Source organism: Salvia hispanica, chromosome 2 (assembly GCF_023119035.1).
Source record: "Salvia hispanica cultivar TCC Black 2014 chromosome 2, UniMelb_Shisp_WGS_1.0, whole genome shotgun sequence".
Lineage (NCBI taxonomy): Eukaryota > Viridiplantae > Streptophyta > Magnoliopsida > Lamiales > Lamiaceae > Salvia > Salvia hispanica.
The window spans coordinates 23,894,051-23,908,489 of record NC_062966.1 but is presented as its reverse complement, the minus strand read 5'-3'; the positions used below and the strand labels follow the sequence as shown (position 1 = coordinate 23,908,489).

Sequence of the window (14,439 nt, the reverse complement as noted above, 5' to 3'; positions counted from 1 at the left end):
GCTGTTTCTTTACGGCTTGCTTCTTCTTGGCAGGGGCCTTCCCCTTTCTCTTTCTTTCCTGGATGTACTTGTCGTCTTCGATTTCCATTGCATGTGCTTCTTCGTTGGCTTGATGGCTGTCATCCATGCTAGACCATAACGGTCGTCGGTTACGAGCTGTAACGGTCGGGCGTTACAAGCTCAGAGCTAGAGAGGTTGAATCTAGATGCTTCTAGATTCGATCATGACGTGGACTATTACGTGTCAGCCACGTTGGCTTCCCGCGTCATACTGACGAGGTGCCATCCCGCTTGACTCGCTGACGTGGAAACGGTGGTGGTTTAAAAAGAATTAGACCCACTAGCCTTGGGTCGAGCCCAAGCACCAAGCCCACGACCAGGCCCAAAGAACAGCCCAAAGGACAAGGGCACGAGGCGAGGCGGGCGGCGCGCGTGTGTGCTCTTATAGCCCATCTTAGTCCACCATAATTATTACATGTAATAATCCTTCTTATTGAATACTAGTTTAATAAGGTTGTAACTTCCAATGTGGGATAATTAACTCTCTTAATTATTCCCTAAGCTTCTCTCATAGCTCATTTAAGTTTGCAATCTTGCACAACTTTAATCCATTATTTCTCACTCACCGGGAATCGGATTTGAGAAAGTGAATATACCATGGTCATCTACTCCGAACGTAGATCGACGCTATATCATTTAATTTCACAAAATTAAATGTCTCGTTGAAATTATAATTGGTCAAAATCTATTGACTGACATAGATTCCAACAGGGTTTTGGTGAGTAAGCTAGGTGAGTTTGTGTGTGCAGAGGATGATGCTGGAGAGACTGTTTTGCATTTGGCTGTTAGATACAAACAGCTTTGAGGTCACACCTTTTTTCCTATTCTTTGTTATAATTTTTAGTTTTTTTAATTTGTTTCAATATTTGCAATTTTTAGCATCAAATCCTTTTTCTTAGTTATTAACAAATTTTCGTTCGCTTATTGTATGATAGCCTTTTAATATCTCCACAAGTTGGTGATTATAAATTTTAGCTTCTCATATTATGCGTTGAATATTCATTGTTGTACTCAAATATATGATTCACATAAATTACTCACATAAATTCATATACGATTGATAAATCGGAAGTGTACTAATATTATGTCATCAATTGAAGTGAAAAGATCGTCTTTCATGTATCAACACTTTAGATAATCTTTGTATCTAGTCGTGTAAACCATTGATAGGAATGAGATTTTATCAAATGTATTTAGAGAATGACTATCAAACTTTATTAGTATCACTATAATTCCACGTATAACATAATGAAAATCATCTAAAAGAGTGTCTTTAATCAATTAAAGATAATTATGTTGAACAAGGGTTTTAATCAATGCAAAACTAAATTTAAATACAGAAACACTCTTCAATATCATGCATAGGACATTCGTAGGTCATTGTTAGTTTATTTGTAGGTCATTCTAACAAAGGATGGTCCAAAATGATCTTAATATGAAACTCAAATATTATAACATGACCTAAAACTGCTTAATCATGACCTTCCGTATTTTAATTTGGTTAATTATTGATCATTAGATTATCAAATCCTAGGGCCAAAATTTAGGTTGCATTTCTTGATTTAGATACATACTTGTTTTGATCATCTTCCCATTGGACCATAGTAAAATGTTCAAACTTCATAATTCTTCAACATTATGATGGTATGATTTATATATCTATTACTAGAATTGGAATATTTAAACCATAAAGTTCAAACAAATTTCATTATGTCATTTAATTATGATGTTTGAGCAAATCCTAGTATGTCCTATTATCATCAAAATTTCAGTATTTTTATTATCAAATATCCCTATGTACAAAATGTGTCTTTGATTAATGTTCAACACCAATTTTGGTTATTTGTTGGCAGATTATTCGATACTTGGCTAAAGACACCAAGATCGACAAGAAATCAAAGAATTCGAAATGGGAAACTCCAATAAAAATCCTGAAGCAACGCATCTCCTATTCCGGATCCGACCACGAAACGGACGAAATCAAACAGTTGCTCCGGAGTGGATCCGGCCACTCCTCTCAAACCCCACGGTTCGAGTGGCTGACGAAGAAGCGCGACTCCATCATGGTGGTGGCGATCCTGTGCGCCACCATGGCGTTCCAGGCCGTTGTCAGCCCCGGCAAAGTGTGGCAGGAGGACACTCCTGCCCACAGGGCCGGGGAGGCCGTGATGGCCTACAAAGACCCTCGCAGTTACCGCAACTTCATACGCTCCAACACGGTGGCATTTGTGACGTCACTCAGCGTCATACTGCTGCTCATCATTGGCTTACCCTTCAAGTACAAATTCTTCATGTGGGTCTCCGTCACCACCGTCGGAGTCACCTATGGAATTTCAATCATGGTAGCAGCTCCTCATGCCCAGAAGGAATCCCTCAGAATCCAGCTTGCGATCGCTGCCTGGGTCGGTCTTAATGAAAAAGACCCAAATGCATAGCTAGAGAAATAAAGATAACAAAGCACATTTGCTCAAAGTAGTAAGCTTTCTTCATATATCAAAACCAACGAGAATACATTGTATCACAATATATATAACATCAAGTGAAGGTTCTAGAAAGCAACCATTCATAACCCTAAAAGCAGCTGGTAACAAAACTCTATCCAAGTTCAATTTGGCATCTTTCCAGCTTTAGCTGCCACGTCTCTCCAACTCAAGGAGTGGTCCTTCATCACAGCTGGAGCCTCATTCATCAGTGTAGACTCAGACATGGATCCTCTGCTTTTGGTCTTAGGTGCACCAGCTTGATCCTCACTTGATGACTCAGCACATTCAGTTAAGGATCCACAATGCTTCACTTCATTGTTCTTTATGCATTCAGCTGCATGTTCATTTTCCACAACTTCACTAACAAGTCTGATGACAGTTTTGCTCGTTGCCAACATTATCCGCCAACTTTATCGCAGATTGAGGAATGCCGGACATAAATTTCTGTTTCCGGGAACTAGAGTTGTCAAATGGGTGAGATTGTCTTTATCACAACCCGGCCCAAGCCCAGTTAGTCCCGGTCAACTTGAGGCCAGAGTTGACTTAGGATCATGATTGAAGCTGGTTGGGCTGGGCTAGGCTCGATATTTAATAAATCTAGATGAAACTAGGTGGGAATTTATTTTTATGTATTTATTAAAAAAAACCGTGTATATTAATTATTTTATGCAAAATATTTAAAAGATCTTCTGTTTTCATTTGTGGTTAATATATAGTATAATTGTTTTATGATTTTAGAATTACATCAAATACTGTATAATTCTGAAGTTTTTTTTAAAAAATTTAATATAATTATGTTTGAGAAAAATGAATTGGAAGAATAAGGAATTTGGAAAAATATAATCAGATAGAAATATTTAGGATAGACATAATTAAAAATAGGTTGGTTTGTAGTTGCAGATAGTGGACGGGCATGGACGGGCTTGTCGAGGCTGAGGTGGGCGGGCATCTGTGATGGGTCCCTGTTGCTGTACTTGGGCTTGGAGAATGGGTGGCTGATGGTATGTCCGCATCAGTTCAACTTGCGCTTCATGTTGAAAGATCTGTGTTTATTCATTCAACTTGTCTGTCTTTCATTATAATATACACTGCCATTTTATAGGCTAGAAAATGGTATATACTTGGCAAGATTTGCCCTAGATACTAAAAGGAAAATATATCAATTCCCTTAATTTCGTGATCTCAATCAATCATCCGTGATCTCCACCAATCTTCTTTTCCTTTTAATTGATTCTTTCCAACACTCCCCCTCAAGTTAAGTAATGAGATTACCCATTCTTAACTTGCCCAATGCCTTATGAAAGCTTCTAGCATCAACAACCTTTGTGAGAATATCTGCCAACTGATCTTCAGATCTAACAAAGGAAGTTCTACTATCTTGGATTCTATGTTGTCCTTGATAAAATGTCGATCCACCTCAACGTGTTTAGTACGATCATGCTGGACTGGATTCTCAGATATGCTGATCGCCGCCTTGTTATCACAGAACAGTCTACATGATTTCTGTGAGTTCAACTCCAGCTCAGTCATCAACTTCTTCAACCATAGAATTTCTGTCAATCCACTCTTGATTCCTCGGAATTCTGCTTCAGCGCTCGACAGTGCTACCACCCTTTGCTTCTTGCTTCGCCATGTGACAAGATTTCCCCCTACAAAGGTGAAATATCCTGCAGTCGATTTTCTGTCATTTGGATTTCCCGCCCAATCAGCATCTGTAAACCCATGAATCTCCAAATGTCCATGATTCTCAAACAGAATTCCATGGCCTGCTGTCCCCTTTAGATATCGAACAATCCTCAGTGCTGCTTTCCAATGAGCTACTTGAGGTGCATGCATGAACTGACTGACTACTCCAACTGCATAAGCTATGTCGGGTCTTGTGTGGGATAGGTATATCAATTTCCCAACCAAACGTTGATATCGAGTGCGGTGGGTAGCTTCAGCTCCTTCTACTATTTGCAGACCGTGATTCTGAACCATAGGAGTGTCGGCTGGCTTGCAGTCCAATAGTCCTATTTCTGTAAGTAATTCAAGAACATACTTCCTCTGACTGATGAAGATCCCTTTTTTCGATCTCAGCACTTCTATACCCAAAAAATACTTCAGCAATCCCAAGTCCTTCATTTCAAATTCTGTAAATAAATTCTTCTTCAGCTGATCCATCTCCTCTTCGTCATCACCAGTGAGGATCATATCGTCTACATAAATGATTAGGCATGTGATCTTTCCTTCCCTCTTCTTTAGAAACAGTGTGTGATCAGAATTGCTTGGTTTGTACCCGTACTTCTTCATCACCTCTGTAAATCTTCCAAACCAAGCTCTAGGCGACTGTTTCAGCCCATACAGTGTTCGTTTCAGCTTGCAAATCTTCCCTCTTTTGAATTCCCCCGCAAATCCAGGAGGTGCTTCCATATAGATTGGTTTCTTAAGTTCCCCATGTAAGAAAGCATTAGTCACGTCGAACTGATGGAGCGGCCACTCCCTGGTCGCAGCTATCGAGAGTAACACTCGAATAGTACTCATCTTGGCAACAGGTGAGAAGGTCTCTGCATAGTCAACTCCATAGGTCTGTGTGTAACCTTTGGCTACTAGTCTCGCCTTGTACCTTTCAATCGATCCATCTGGTCTTCATTTGATGGTGAAAACCCACCTGCATCCCACTGTTCGAACTCCATCAGGTTTCAGACAAACTTCCCATGTGTTGTTCTTCATTAGGGCCCGCATCTCTACCAGCATTGTTTCCCTCCATTTTGGAATTTTCATGGCCTCCTCAGCTGTGTATGGAATTTCCTCCTCCTCATACAGGGCTGCTTCAAATGCCCTAGCCATCTTCGTTAAGTTGGCCTTGTCCAGGTTCGCCATAGAATATCTGGCTTTGCTAATCCTCTCAGGGCTATATCTTTTGGCCGGAATGCCACGAGTAATCCTTGAGGGGAGTATATAACGGCCAGTATCCCCATCAATTGCTGCATTCTCATTCTCATCTACACCAGACTCGTCAGGGGTAATAACTGTATTATCTGAGATAGTTTCAGGAATTACCTCGGATATCACTGGAGGAGGAGATTCAGGCGTAGGCGTTTGGGGAGGCTCTACAGCAGACATGACTGGCTCGGCAGTGACACTAGCTTGCTTTGTTAGTTCCGCGACCGAGGGCTTTGGATATGGCACAGACACACTGAGGGGTCGAATTATTTCACACTCCCCCTGAACATGAACAGTACTCTCCCCCTGACCCCGAGGTTTGGTGTAAAAGAATTCACTTTCAAGGAAATTACAATTCATCGTTGTTATAATTTTCCTAGACCCCGGATGATAGCATCGATAGCCTTTCTGATTTATCCCATAACCCAAGAACACACATTTTAATGCACATGCAGAAAATTTTCCCCTTTCATGTTTTGGCACATGTACATAAACTGAGCAACCAAAAATTTTGAGCGGAAGAATGAGAGGTGTAGGAATATCAGTTAAGGATGAAAGAGTCTGTAGAGGAGTGTTCATACCCAATATTTTTGTTGGCAGTCGATTAATCAGGTAAACAGCAGTAGCAACGGCTTCGGGCCATAGAAACCTAGGAACATTGGAGTCAAAGAAAAGGGCTCTTGTGACTTCTAGGATTATCCTATTCTTACGCTCAGCTACCCCATTTTGTTCAGGAGTGTATGGACAAGTGGTTTGATGGACTAACCCTTTCCTCTTAAAAAACTGGGTCATTTCCGTATTGACAAATTCTCTTCCATTATCAGATCTAAGGATTTTAACAGTGGTTTGGAATTGTGTCTTAATCATTGTAAAAAAAAGAGTAAATTTTTCAATAACCTCTGATTTATTTTTCAAAAAATATACCCAAGTCAATCTAGTGCAATCATCTACAAAGATAAGAAAATATTTAAAACCATGATCACCAATAATAGGAGCAGGACCCCAAACATCAGCATGCACTAGAGAAAAAAGAGTCTTAACACGAGTATCACTTGATCTATCCGATTGTCTGTGGCTCTTTGCTAAAACACAAGATTCGCAAGTAATATCTTTAAACTGAGAAAACTTTGGAAAAAGCAATTTTAAATAACCCGAGGATGGATGCCCCAGTCTGCGGTGCCACAGCCAAGCTTCCCGATTGGCAGATCCGTGAGCAAGCATCGCGGTGCCACCTTGTTGAGAAATCTCATCCACGTAATAGAGGCCTTGACGCTCAGTGCCACGCCCAATTATCCTCCTCGTCCTGATATCCTGTAATACACAGAAGTTTGGATGCATCAGTAACGTACAGTTCAATTCTTTCGTCACATGGCTAATAGACATGAGTTTATGGGACAATTTAGGCACATAGAGGCAATTTTTGAGCTTTAAGGTTGGGGAAATCTCAATGGTTCCACTCTCACTCACAATAGTCAATTCCCCATCCGCGGTTTGTATGTGGCTTTTTGTAGCTTCATCAAATTCAGAAAAATCATTTTTATCATAAGACATAGTATCAGTCGCCCCACAATCAAAAATCCACCCTTTCTCCTTAGAATCACTCTTACTTTGGGCGACACACACAATTGGGAGATTATCCAAAGGTGCAAAATGATTCGGACTTAAAATAGAGTTTTCAGCAATTTTAGGGACCCTATTTGGAATTTTCTTGTTCTGGGGACCTAATTGCACACACTTGGAATTTAGGGGACCTAATTGAATACTATTCATGCAGTGGGGTATTTTTCTAGCATCATTAATTTTAAAAGGACTAGGGAGCAATTTAAATTGGGGATCAAGGTTTTTCAACCCCAATCCGAGACCTCCACTTGATGCGCCTCCCCCTTTTCTATCTGTAAATGCCGTTTCTCCAATTCCGGCCGTCTCACCAGTCCTGCCGCCTCCACCTTGCTGCTGGCCGGCGTCCCCTACTCTTCCACGGGAGACGGCGACCTCCCGGTTGCCCGCTCCTTGCGGGAACAGCCCGCCTCCGTCCTCAACTCCGATTGCAAGTCGGGCTTTATCCTTTTGATTCCCGTCCCACCACTCCGGAAATCCGATTAGGAGGAAGCATGTTTCTCTTGTATGCTTGTTCTTTCCGCAGTGTGAGCACCACATCTTTGATTTGTCGAGTTTGAATTCGCGGCGGTTGGGCGGTTGTGTGGTGGTTCTTGATGGTGGTGGCTGGTGATTTGGGCGTTGCTGTGGTGTATCGGGTCTCCTCATCTTTAATCGTGCATCCTCCATGTTTGGTTTCTCCTCGTCGTCCGACATTTTCGCAGGTTGGAATTCGCCGCCTTCTAGGTCGGGAAAGGTCCGCCTTCAAGGTCGGGACAGGTATAAGGGCTATGATGATTTTGTTATGAGCCTTTGCTCTGATACCATGTTGAAAGATCTGTGTTTATTCATTCAACTTGTCTGCCTTTCATTATAATATACACTGCCATTTTATAGGCTAGAAAATGGTATATACTTGACAAGATTTGCCCTAGATACTAAAAGGAAAATATATCAATTCCCTTAATTTCGTGATCTCAATCAATCATCCGTGATCTCCACCAATCTTCTTCTCCTTTTAATTGATTCTTTCCAACACTTCATTTATGTAGCAAGACACATTCATTGAGAACTCTCATCAAAGTAAAAAAGCTTAGTAAAATAATCATCAAGGACAAGACGTTGGAACTATTACCCTGGAATATTCGAAGGTCGATATTTGAAGGTCTTCATTGCCGAGTTCCTCTTGCTCCTCTATAATTTTCCGAGCTGAATCCACCACAGAATTACTACAACATAACAACTTAATTGAGTGAAGTGTTGGTATGTCTCCGATGCATGAAGGAATTTCCCTCAACCTTTCTACATAGCGAAGATGAAGGTGCTCAAGGCATGGAAAGTGGACGCTTTCAGTGATCCAACACTCTAGATCCAATCTTTCAATCAGCAGGAACTTGAGATTCAAGAATTGGTCTTCCAATGTCTCCCACTCAGACCCAATAAAGGAACCTTGTCTCAACTTGAGAACTTGAAGATGGGGCAACGAACCTATTTTTGTCTTCATGTCTTTCCAATGAAGATAGGTACATTGCAATGTCAACTTCTTGAGCGAATCTGGAAAGCTCATTTCTCGCACCCAATGCCTGTAGCTTCTGGTACACATAAGGCCAAGATATTCGAGCTTGTGGAGGCAACAAATACTGTTGAGTTGGTAATATTCTCCTTCTATTCCTGTGATGTCTTGATAGCGCAACTTCAATATTTTGATATTGAGGATTCTCTTAAGCACCCCCGCACTGAACTTGAAGTTGTCCACAGTGTGAAGTGACTGTAGGTTTTCCATATCCTCATCGTCACTGAGAGGATCGGGGACAGAAATTGTACCACTCTCGGGCCAGTAGGAGACTCTGACATGCCTAACTTGAGGCATCTTCCAAATATCGAAAACACAAAACTTGCAATGTATAATCATTGTCTGCAAATTCCAGAGATAAGAAACGGGAGAATAGTTACCGAAATAACCACAAGGAGAAGAAATTAAAAGAAGACGCGAGTTAACTCGCTTAACAGACGTCTTCTCATATTCTTCCCAATCTTCTACTTCAAACTCGGATACCCTCAACAACCCAAAGTTATTTGACCAACGCCCAAAGAATGAACGGACAGGTGCTGTGGATTTCAGAGATTGAATTGGAGATTCCCATTTATTTAACCTGTCTACAATACGGCGATAAAGATATATGCCTTTTGGATCACTCTTCGTTTCAACCACATATAGAAACTTCAATTTTCGAGCTTCTCTCAAACACACATCCCTCAACAGGTCATGCATTTTCAATGATTTTAGTTTCCCACAATGCCTGCGCTTTTCAACTATAAGAAGATTTCCATCAACAAGTTCCTCTACGTACTTTTCTGCTACCTCTTCCAAACTTTTCCCATTAATTGGTTTTATGAATCCCTCAGCATCCAAATATAGGATGAGTTCAGATACTCGAATCACTTCATCTTCACCATATCTTCCGAAATAGAGAAAACATGGTTTTAGATGAACTGGCAAATTATTATAACTCATGTATAATACCTGCAAGCAATTTTCGTCATCCTTCAAATTTACAATTGAACTTAAATTTTTTTCAAAAGATCCCCAACTTTCTTTTGTTCGTACAGGTTTTGCTATAAGCCCCCCTATCACAGCAATTGACAGTGGAAGTCCCTTACAACCTTGCACAATTTTTTTCCCAACGTCCTCCAACTCAAGAGGGCAAGTTTCTTCCCCGAACACAATTTTGCAAAATAGTTCCCAACTAGTGTTCTCATCCAAAAAATTCAAATCAAGACCATTGGAATAGTTAAATTGAGATGCCAAGTTTGATAGCCTTGTTGTCACTACAATTCTACTCCCGTTTCTATTATCCGGGAAGAAGCTCCTAACTCGATCCCATGCCTCTATGTTCCACATATCATCCATTACAATAAAATACTTCCTTCCAAACAAATACTTGTACAAATAATCTCCTAACTCATATTCACTTAAACCATCCCCCTTCCCCTTGACTACTTGATCATGAACTTGTCTAAGAATTTCTTTTGCATTATACTCTTGAGAAATTGTAGTCCATGCAAAAACATCAAAAGACTCCTGGACAAGTGGACTTACATAGATATTCCGAGCAAGAGTGGTCTTACCTATCCCACCCATTCCAACAATCGGGAGAATTTGGCGATCTTGTCCCCCTCCAGTGATCTTGTCCAGCATTTGATCCAAGACTTCATCAAAACCAACCATTGCAACGTCATTAGCAGTAGTGGAAGCAGATCTAGACGAGCCTGCAGCAGCAGCAGTACTCACAGACTTCATGATGTTCGGTTGATCTTGAACTATAACCATCTTTTCTTCAATCTCACTCTTGATCAAATTCATGTTTTCTATCACCTTCTCCAGACCTGTTCAAAACCAATGACTTGATTAGGAATTTATATGAAAACAAAAATCATGAATATATATATAAGGCTTTCTTTAAGCAATCAACAAGACCTTGATAGAATTCAGCCGAGCTTATGTTTTCTACATCAGTTTCTGATCGAGCATGAATTTGATCGACAATGTAGGACTCGATCACATCTTCAGCATCGTAAGCCGTTTCAGCAATGCGACTCTCCCAGACATCTTCTTCTTTAGTGTAGCCACTGTGGGGAGAATAACTTTCAAGAAATTTTTGCAAGGAAGTAATTACTTTAGTGAGACATTCAACCTGTATTTGGTCAATGGAAATAGGAGGGCATGGATGTGTTTGGATTTGATCAATAATATGCATAACAGAAACTAGAGCTCCAAAGGCTGCCATTTCACTCAATCTCGATTCACACAGGTGGTTTCTCAGAAGACTATGTTTGCAAAGGAAAGAAGCAAAACTAGTTTATGATGAATAATGTTGTAGACTTGTAAAAAACTAATCATGGTTGTTAGCTTTAAACATCACGTTAAAAGTTGTCTAATTAGTATCTTAGCATAAAAAAATGTTCATTTACTAGTAATTAACTGACAATCTGGCATGTTACATATTCTATAATTTCATTCATGTGATGCTTGTTCAAATTTCTAAAGCCAGCTAGCGTATGTCATGTTATAGTACTTATTAAAATAAGAACTACTTAGATTTGACTTTCGTGCATGTGATGTGACATCGAAATTTGAATCAAAACATGAATGAATTAACTTAACTTTCTCAAATCATACAAATACTCTGTAATTTACTAGTACACATCGAAGACCTTATACTGATAGCCTGATACATAAATTAGAGAGACGAGGTATACTTGTAGCAAGAACAAATACATAATATTCACTATGACAATCTACACTATGTACTAAATTAAACAGGTAGTGATTGAGTGAAAGCAAATACTAACATATCGTGAGAGCGACTGTTTCATTTCGATCTATCACATTTTTCTCGTTTAATTCTATGTGGAATTACGGACTTGGACCATGAAAGCCCCATTTTTTATTTATGGGCTAATCAGCCCAAAAATAGTAATCTATTTATCCAAAAGCCCTATGACGTTAGATAATCGAAAAGCACACAAGTTTTTATAGTAAAATGCACAAGCTCACAGGTTAAGAGCCCTTCAATTATTAATCTCTCGGCTCAACAAGAACCCAAAAGATTTGTTATACGTGAAGCACGCCAATGGGCTAGCTAGGTGAAATACAGCCCAATAAGGGCCCAAATTGATATATGCCCTTTTATTTATTTTTTTAAAATAAACCCACTTACAAAATGCAACACTTAAAAAAAGACCACATGTTACTAAGGTTGACCAGAAAGAAGATTCTACCTTATTTCTTAGTTTCAAAAGTTAAAATTAACAATAATCATGGTGCTTTTAACTTAGCTACCTACCACATGTTAAAGTAGCAGGTTCAAAATTATTTATTAAATGCTATATGTAATAGCTAGTGTCTGGCGGCGTTTATATATAATTAGTTGAGTAAAGACTTAAAAGTGTCTGAAATAGACTTTAGTTTGATAGTGGATGGATGTTGGAAGTCAATATATATTAAATAAAAGAATAGCCTAATATTTTAATTAGCTCATGCATGTTCATATATTACACTAGTTGATCAATTTAGTTACATAGTCAAGAAAGAACCAATTAAAGTGGTGTCACATTGTTAATTAAATTAACACGTAACAACTCTAAACAAATTGAACCCCATAAAATCACTATCACATTGTTAATTAAATTAACACATGTAACAACTCTCTAAACAAATTGATTCCCATAAAATCACTATATATAGATCCAAAATAATTAAACCACAGTCCACAAGTAATTAGTTTTCCCCTTCTAAATGGAAATAGAATCAGCTGAGAAGAAACTATATGATGCTGCAGCAGAAGGGAACACAACAACAATCAAAAACCTTCTTCAAAATGATCCATTTCTTCTCAAAAAAGCATCATTTGCTAATTCCACTAAGGAAACCCTCTTACACGTGGCAGCAGCTGGAGGGTACGTGGACATAGCGTCTATTTTGGTTGAAAAGGCCCCGGACATGTGCTGGTCACGTGACCATAACGGCATGAACCCTATCCATGTGGCGGCTGCGAACGGGCGCGAGGAGGTTCTGAGACTGCTTGTGGAGAAGGATCGCTTTGCTGCGATGGAGCGGTTGGACCGAGGAGAGACCGTGCTGCACTTGTGCGTGAAACATCGTCGGGTCGAAGCGTTGAGTGTTTTGGTGAGTATGTTGGGTGGGTTTGTGTGTGCAGAGGATGATGCTGGAGAGACAGTCTTGCATTTGGCAGTTAGATACAAACAAGTTGAGGTGAGACCACTCTGTTTTTCTATGGAAAATCTATATTTTTATTAGTTGAGATATTTTATTCATCTTATTTATTTTCATTATGTTATATTCATATAGATTTTGATTATAGGGTAGACTGATTGAAAAAATCATAAATTTTGGTCAGTAATTTTAAAAATTAGTTGTAAAAATTGTGAATTTAATGATTTTTTTTTTCAATTTTCCTGTTGGTTTAATTTTAATGAACTTGTATTTAATGTGGCATATGAAAAATTCAAAGAGGACCACACCATCTATGAATTTGATTGTGTTTCTCACATTTAGTAAATAATTCAACTATATCATCAATTTGAAATGCGTGTCCGCCAAATTGACACATATCACAAATAGAGTATTGGGATTTTTGTTATGGGGCAATTGATAAAAAAAATTAGAATTCATTGTTTTTAATGTTGATTTTCAAAGTTGATGTCGTACCAGAATTTAATAAACATTCATGAATATTCTAACAATATACCTTTTTTTCTTTATCTTGGTTTTTTAAAAATTAACTAAAGCATAATATGATTACTCCATATACTAATCTCCCTTTATCCCTTAAAAATAATTCATTTTGTCATTTTTAGAGTCCCCCAATATTAATTAATCGGCTTTCTTTTATTAACAATACTTTAATCACATTTTCTATATTCTCAAATTCTTAGATGATTCGATACTTGACCAAATTCACCAAGATCGACAAGAAATCAAAGAACTCCAAAGGCGAATCGCCATCAAAAATCCTGAGGCAACACATCTCCTACTCCGGATCCGACCACGAAACCGACGAAATCAAAGAGTTGCTCCGGTCCCAATCCGCCCACTCCTCCCAAATCCCACCGGCCGAGTGGCTGACCAAGAAGCGCGACTCCATCATGGTGGTGGCGGTCCTGATCTCCACCATGGCGTTCCAGGCCGCCGTCAGCCCCACCGGCGGCGTGTGGCAGGACAACACGGCCGACCACAGGGCCGGGGAGGCCGTGATGGCCTACAAAGACCCGCGCATCTACCGCAACTTCATTCGCTCCAACACGGTGGCGTTTGTGACGTCACTCAGCATCATATTGCTGCTCATCATTGGCTTGCCCTTCAAGTACAGATTCTTCATGTGGGCCCTTTTGCTCATCATGTGGGTCTCCGTCACCGCCGTCGGAGTCACCTACGGAGCTTCGATCATGGTGGCGACTCCTGTGATTCATAAGGACTCGCTCAGCAGCGTGATCCAAATAGCCATCTTTGCGTGGGTCGGGCTGATGTCGTTTCTGCTCCTCGTCAACGCTTTCCGGCATCTTTACCAGAAATTGAGGTTCTCCGGGATCAAATTTCCGTCATGGGTGAAACGTTACGAGGACGAATCCGTTAACAGTTTACCCTGACAATAGGAGGCCCATTTCGCCAGGGCAGTCATTCTGGGTACGACGGAAATGTAGGAGGGAATGCAGTTCCTTCCATCCATTTTCTATTGTTATTGTTTTTTATTCCTTATTATTTTATATTTTGATAAAATTACACTAAATGTTATAAAATTGGGCATTTTGCACACACATTGCACATATAATATACAAACAAAAAACTTTTTTTA

The 14,439-nt window shown here is 39.7% G+C and overlaps 3 protein-coding genes across 4 annotated transcripts; 2 read left to right on the top strand and 1 right to left on the bottom strand.

The window, feature by feature from the left end:
- The first annotated feature begins 656 nt into the window (after positions 1 to 656).
- On the top strand, positions 657 to 2,494 carry LOC125206540. The gene is made up of 3 exons (XM_048105788.1): positions 657 to 675; positions 761 to 843; positions 1,913 to 2,494. Exons 1-3 carry the CDS (start codon positions 657 to 659, stop codon positions 2,492 to 2,494), a joined length of 684 nt encoding a protein of 227 aa, XP_047961745.1.
- A 3,976-nt stretch (positions 2,495 to 6,470) lies between these two features.
- Positions 6,471 to 10,925, bottom strand: LOC125208062 (putative late blight resistance protein homolog R1B-16). 2 transcript variants are annotated; one of them, XM_048107612.1, is made up of 3 exons: positions 10,542 to 10,925; positions 8,552 to 10,450; positions 6,471 to 6,778 (listed from the first exon to the last, which is right to left on the bottom strand). In XM_048107612.1, exons 1-3 carry the CDS (start codon positions 10,849 to 10,851, stop codon positions 6,741 to 6,743), a joined length of 2,247 nt encoding a protein of 748 aa, XP_047963569.1. In that variant the 5' UTR covers positions 10,852 to 10,925; the 3' UTR covers positions 6,471 to 6,740. The 2 variants fall into 2 exon arrangements, with proteins under 2 accessions (XP_047963569.1, XP_047963568.1); XM_048107611.1 differs by lacking the exon at positions 6,471 to 6,778 and having other exon boundaries at positions 7,404 to 10,450.
- A 1,415-nt stretch (positions 10,926 to 12,340) lies between these two features.
- LOC125205018 (ankyrin repeat-containing protein At5g02620-like) lies at positions 12,341 to 14,439 on the top strand. Its single transcript, XM_048103811.1, has 2 exons — positions 12,341 to 12,839; positions 13,523 to 14,439. Exons 1-2 carry the CDS (start codon positions 12,363 to 12,365, stop codon positions 14,231 to 14,233), a joined length of 1,188 nt encoding a protein of 395 aa, XP_047959768.1. The 5' UTR covers positions 12,341 to 12,362; the 3' UTR covers positions 14,234 to 14,439.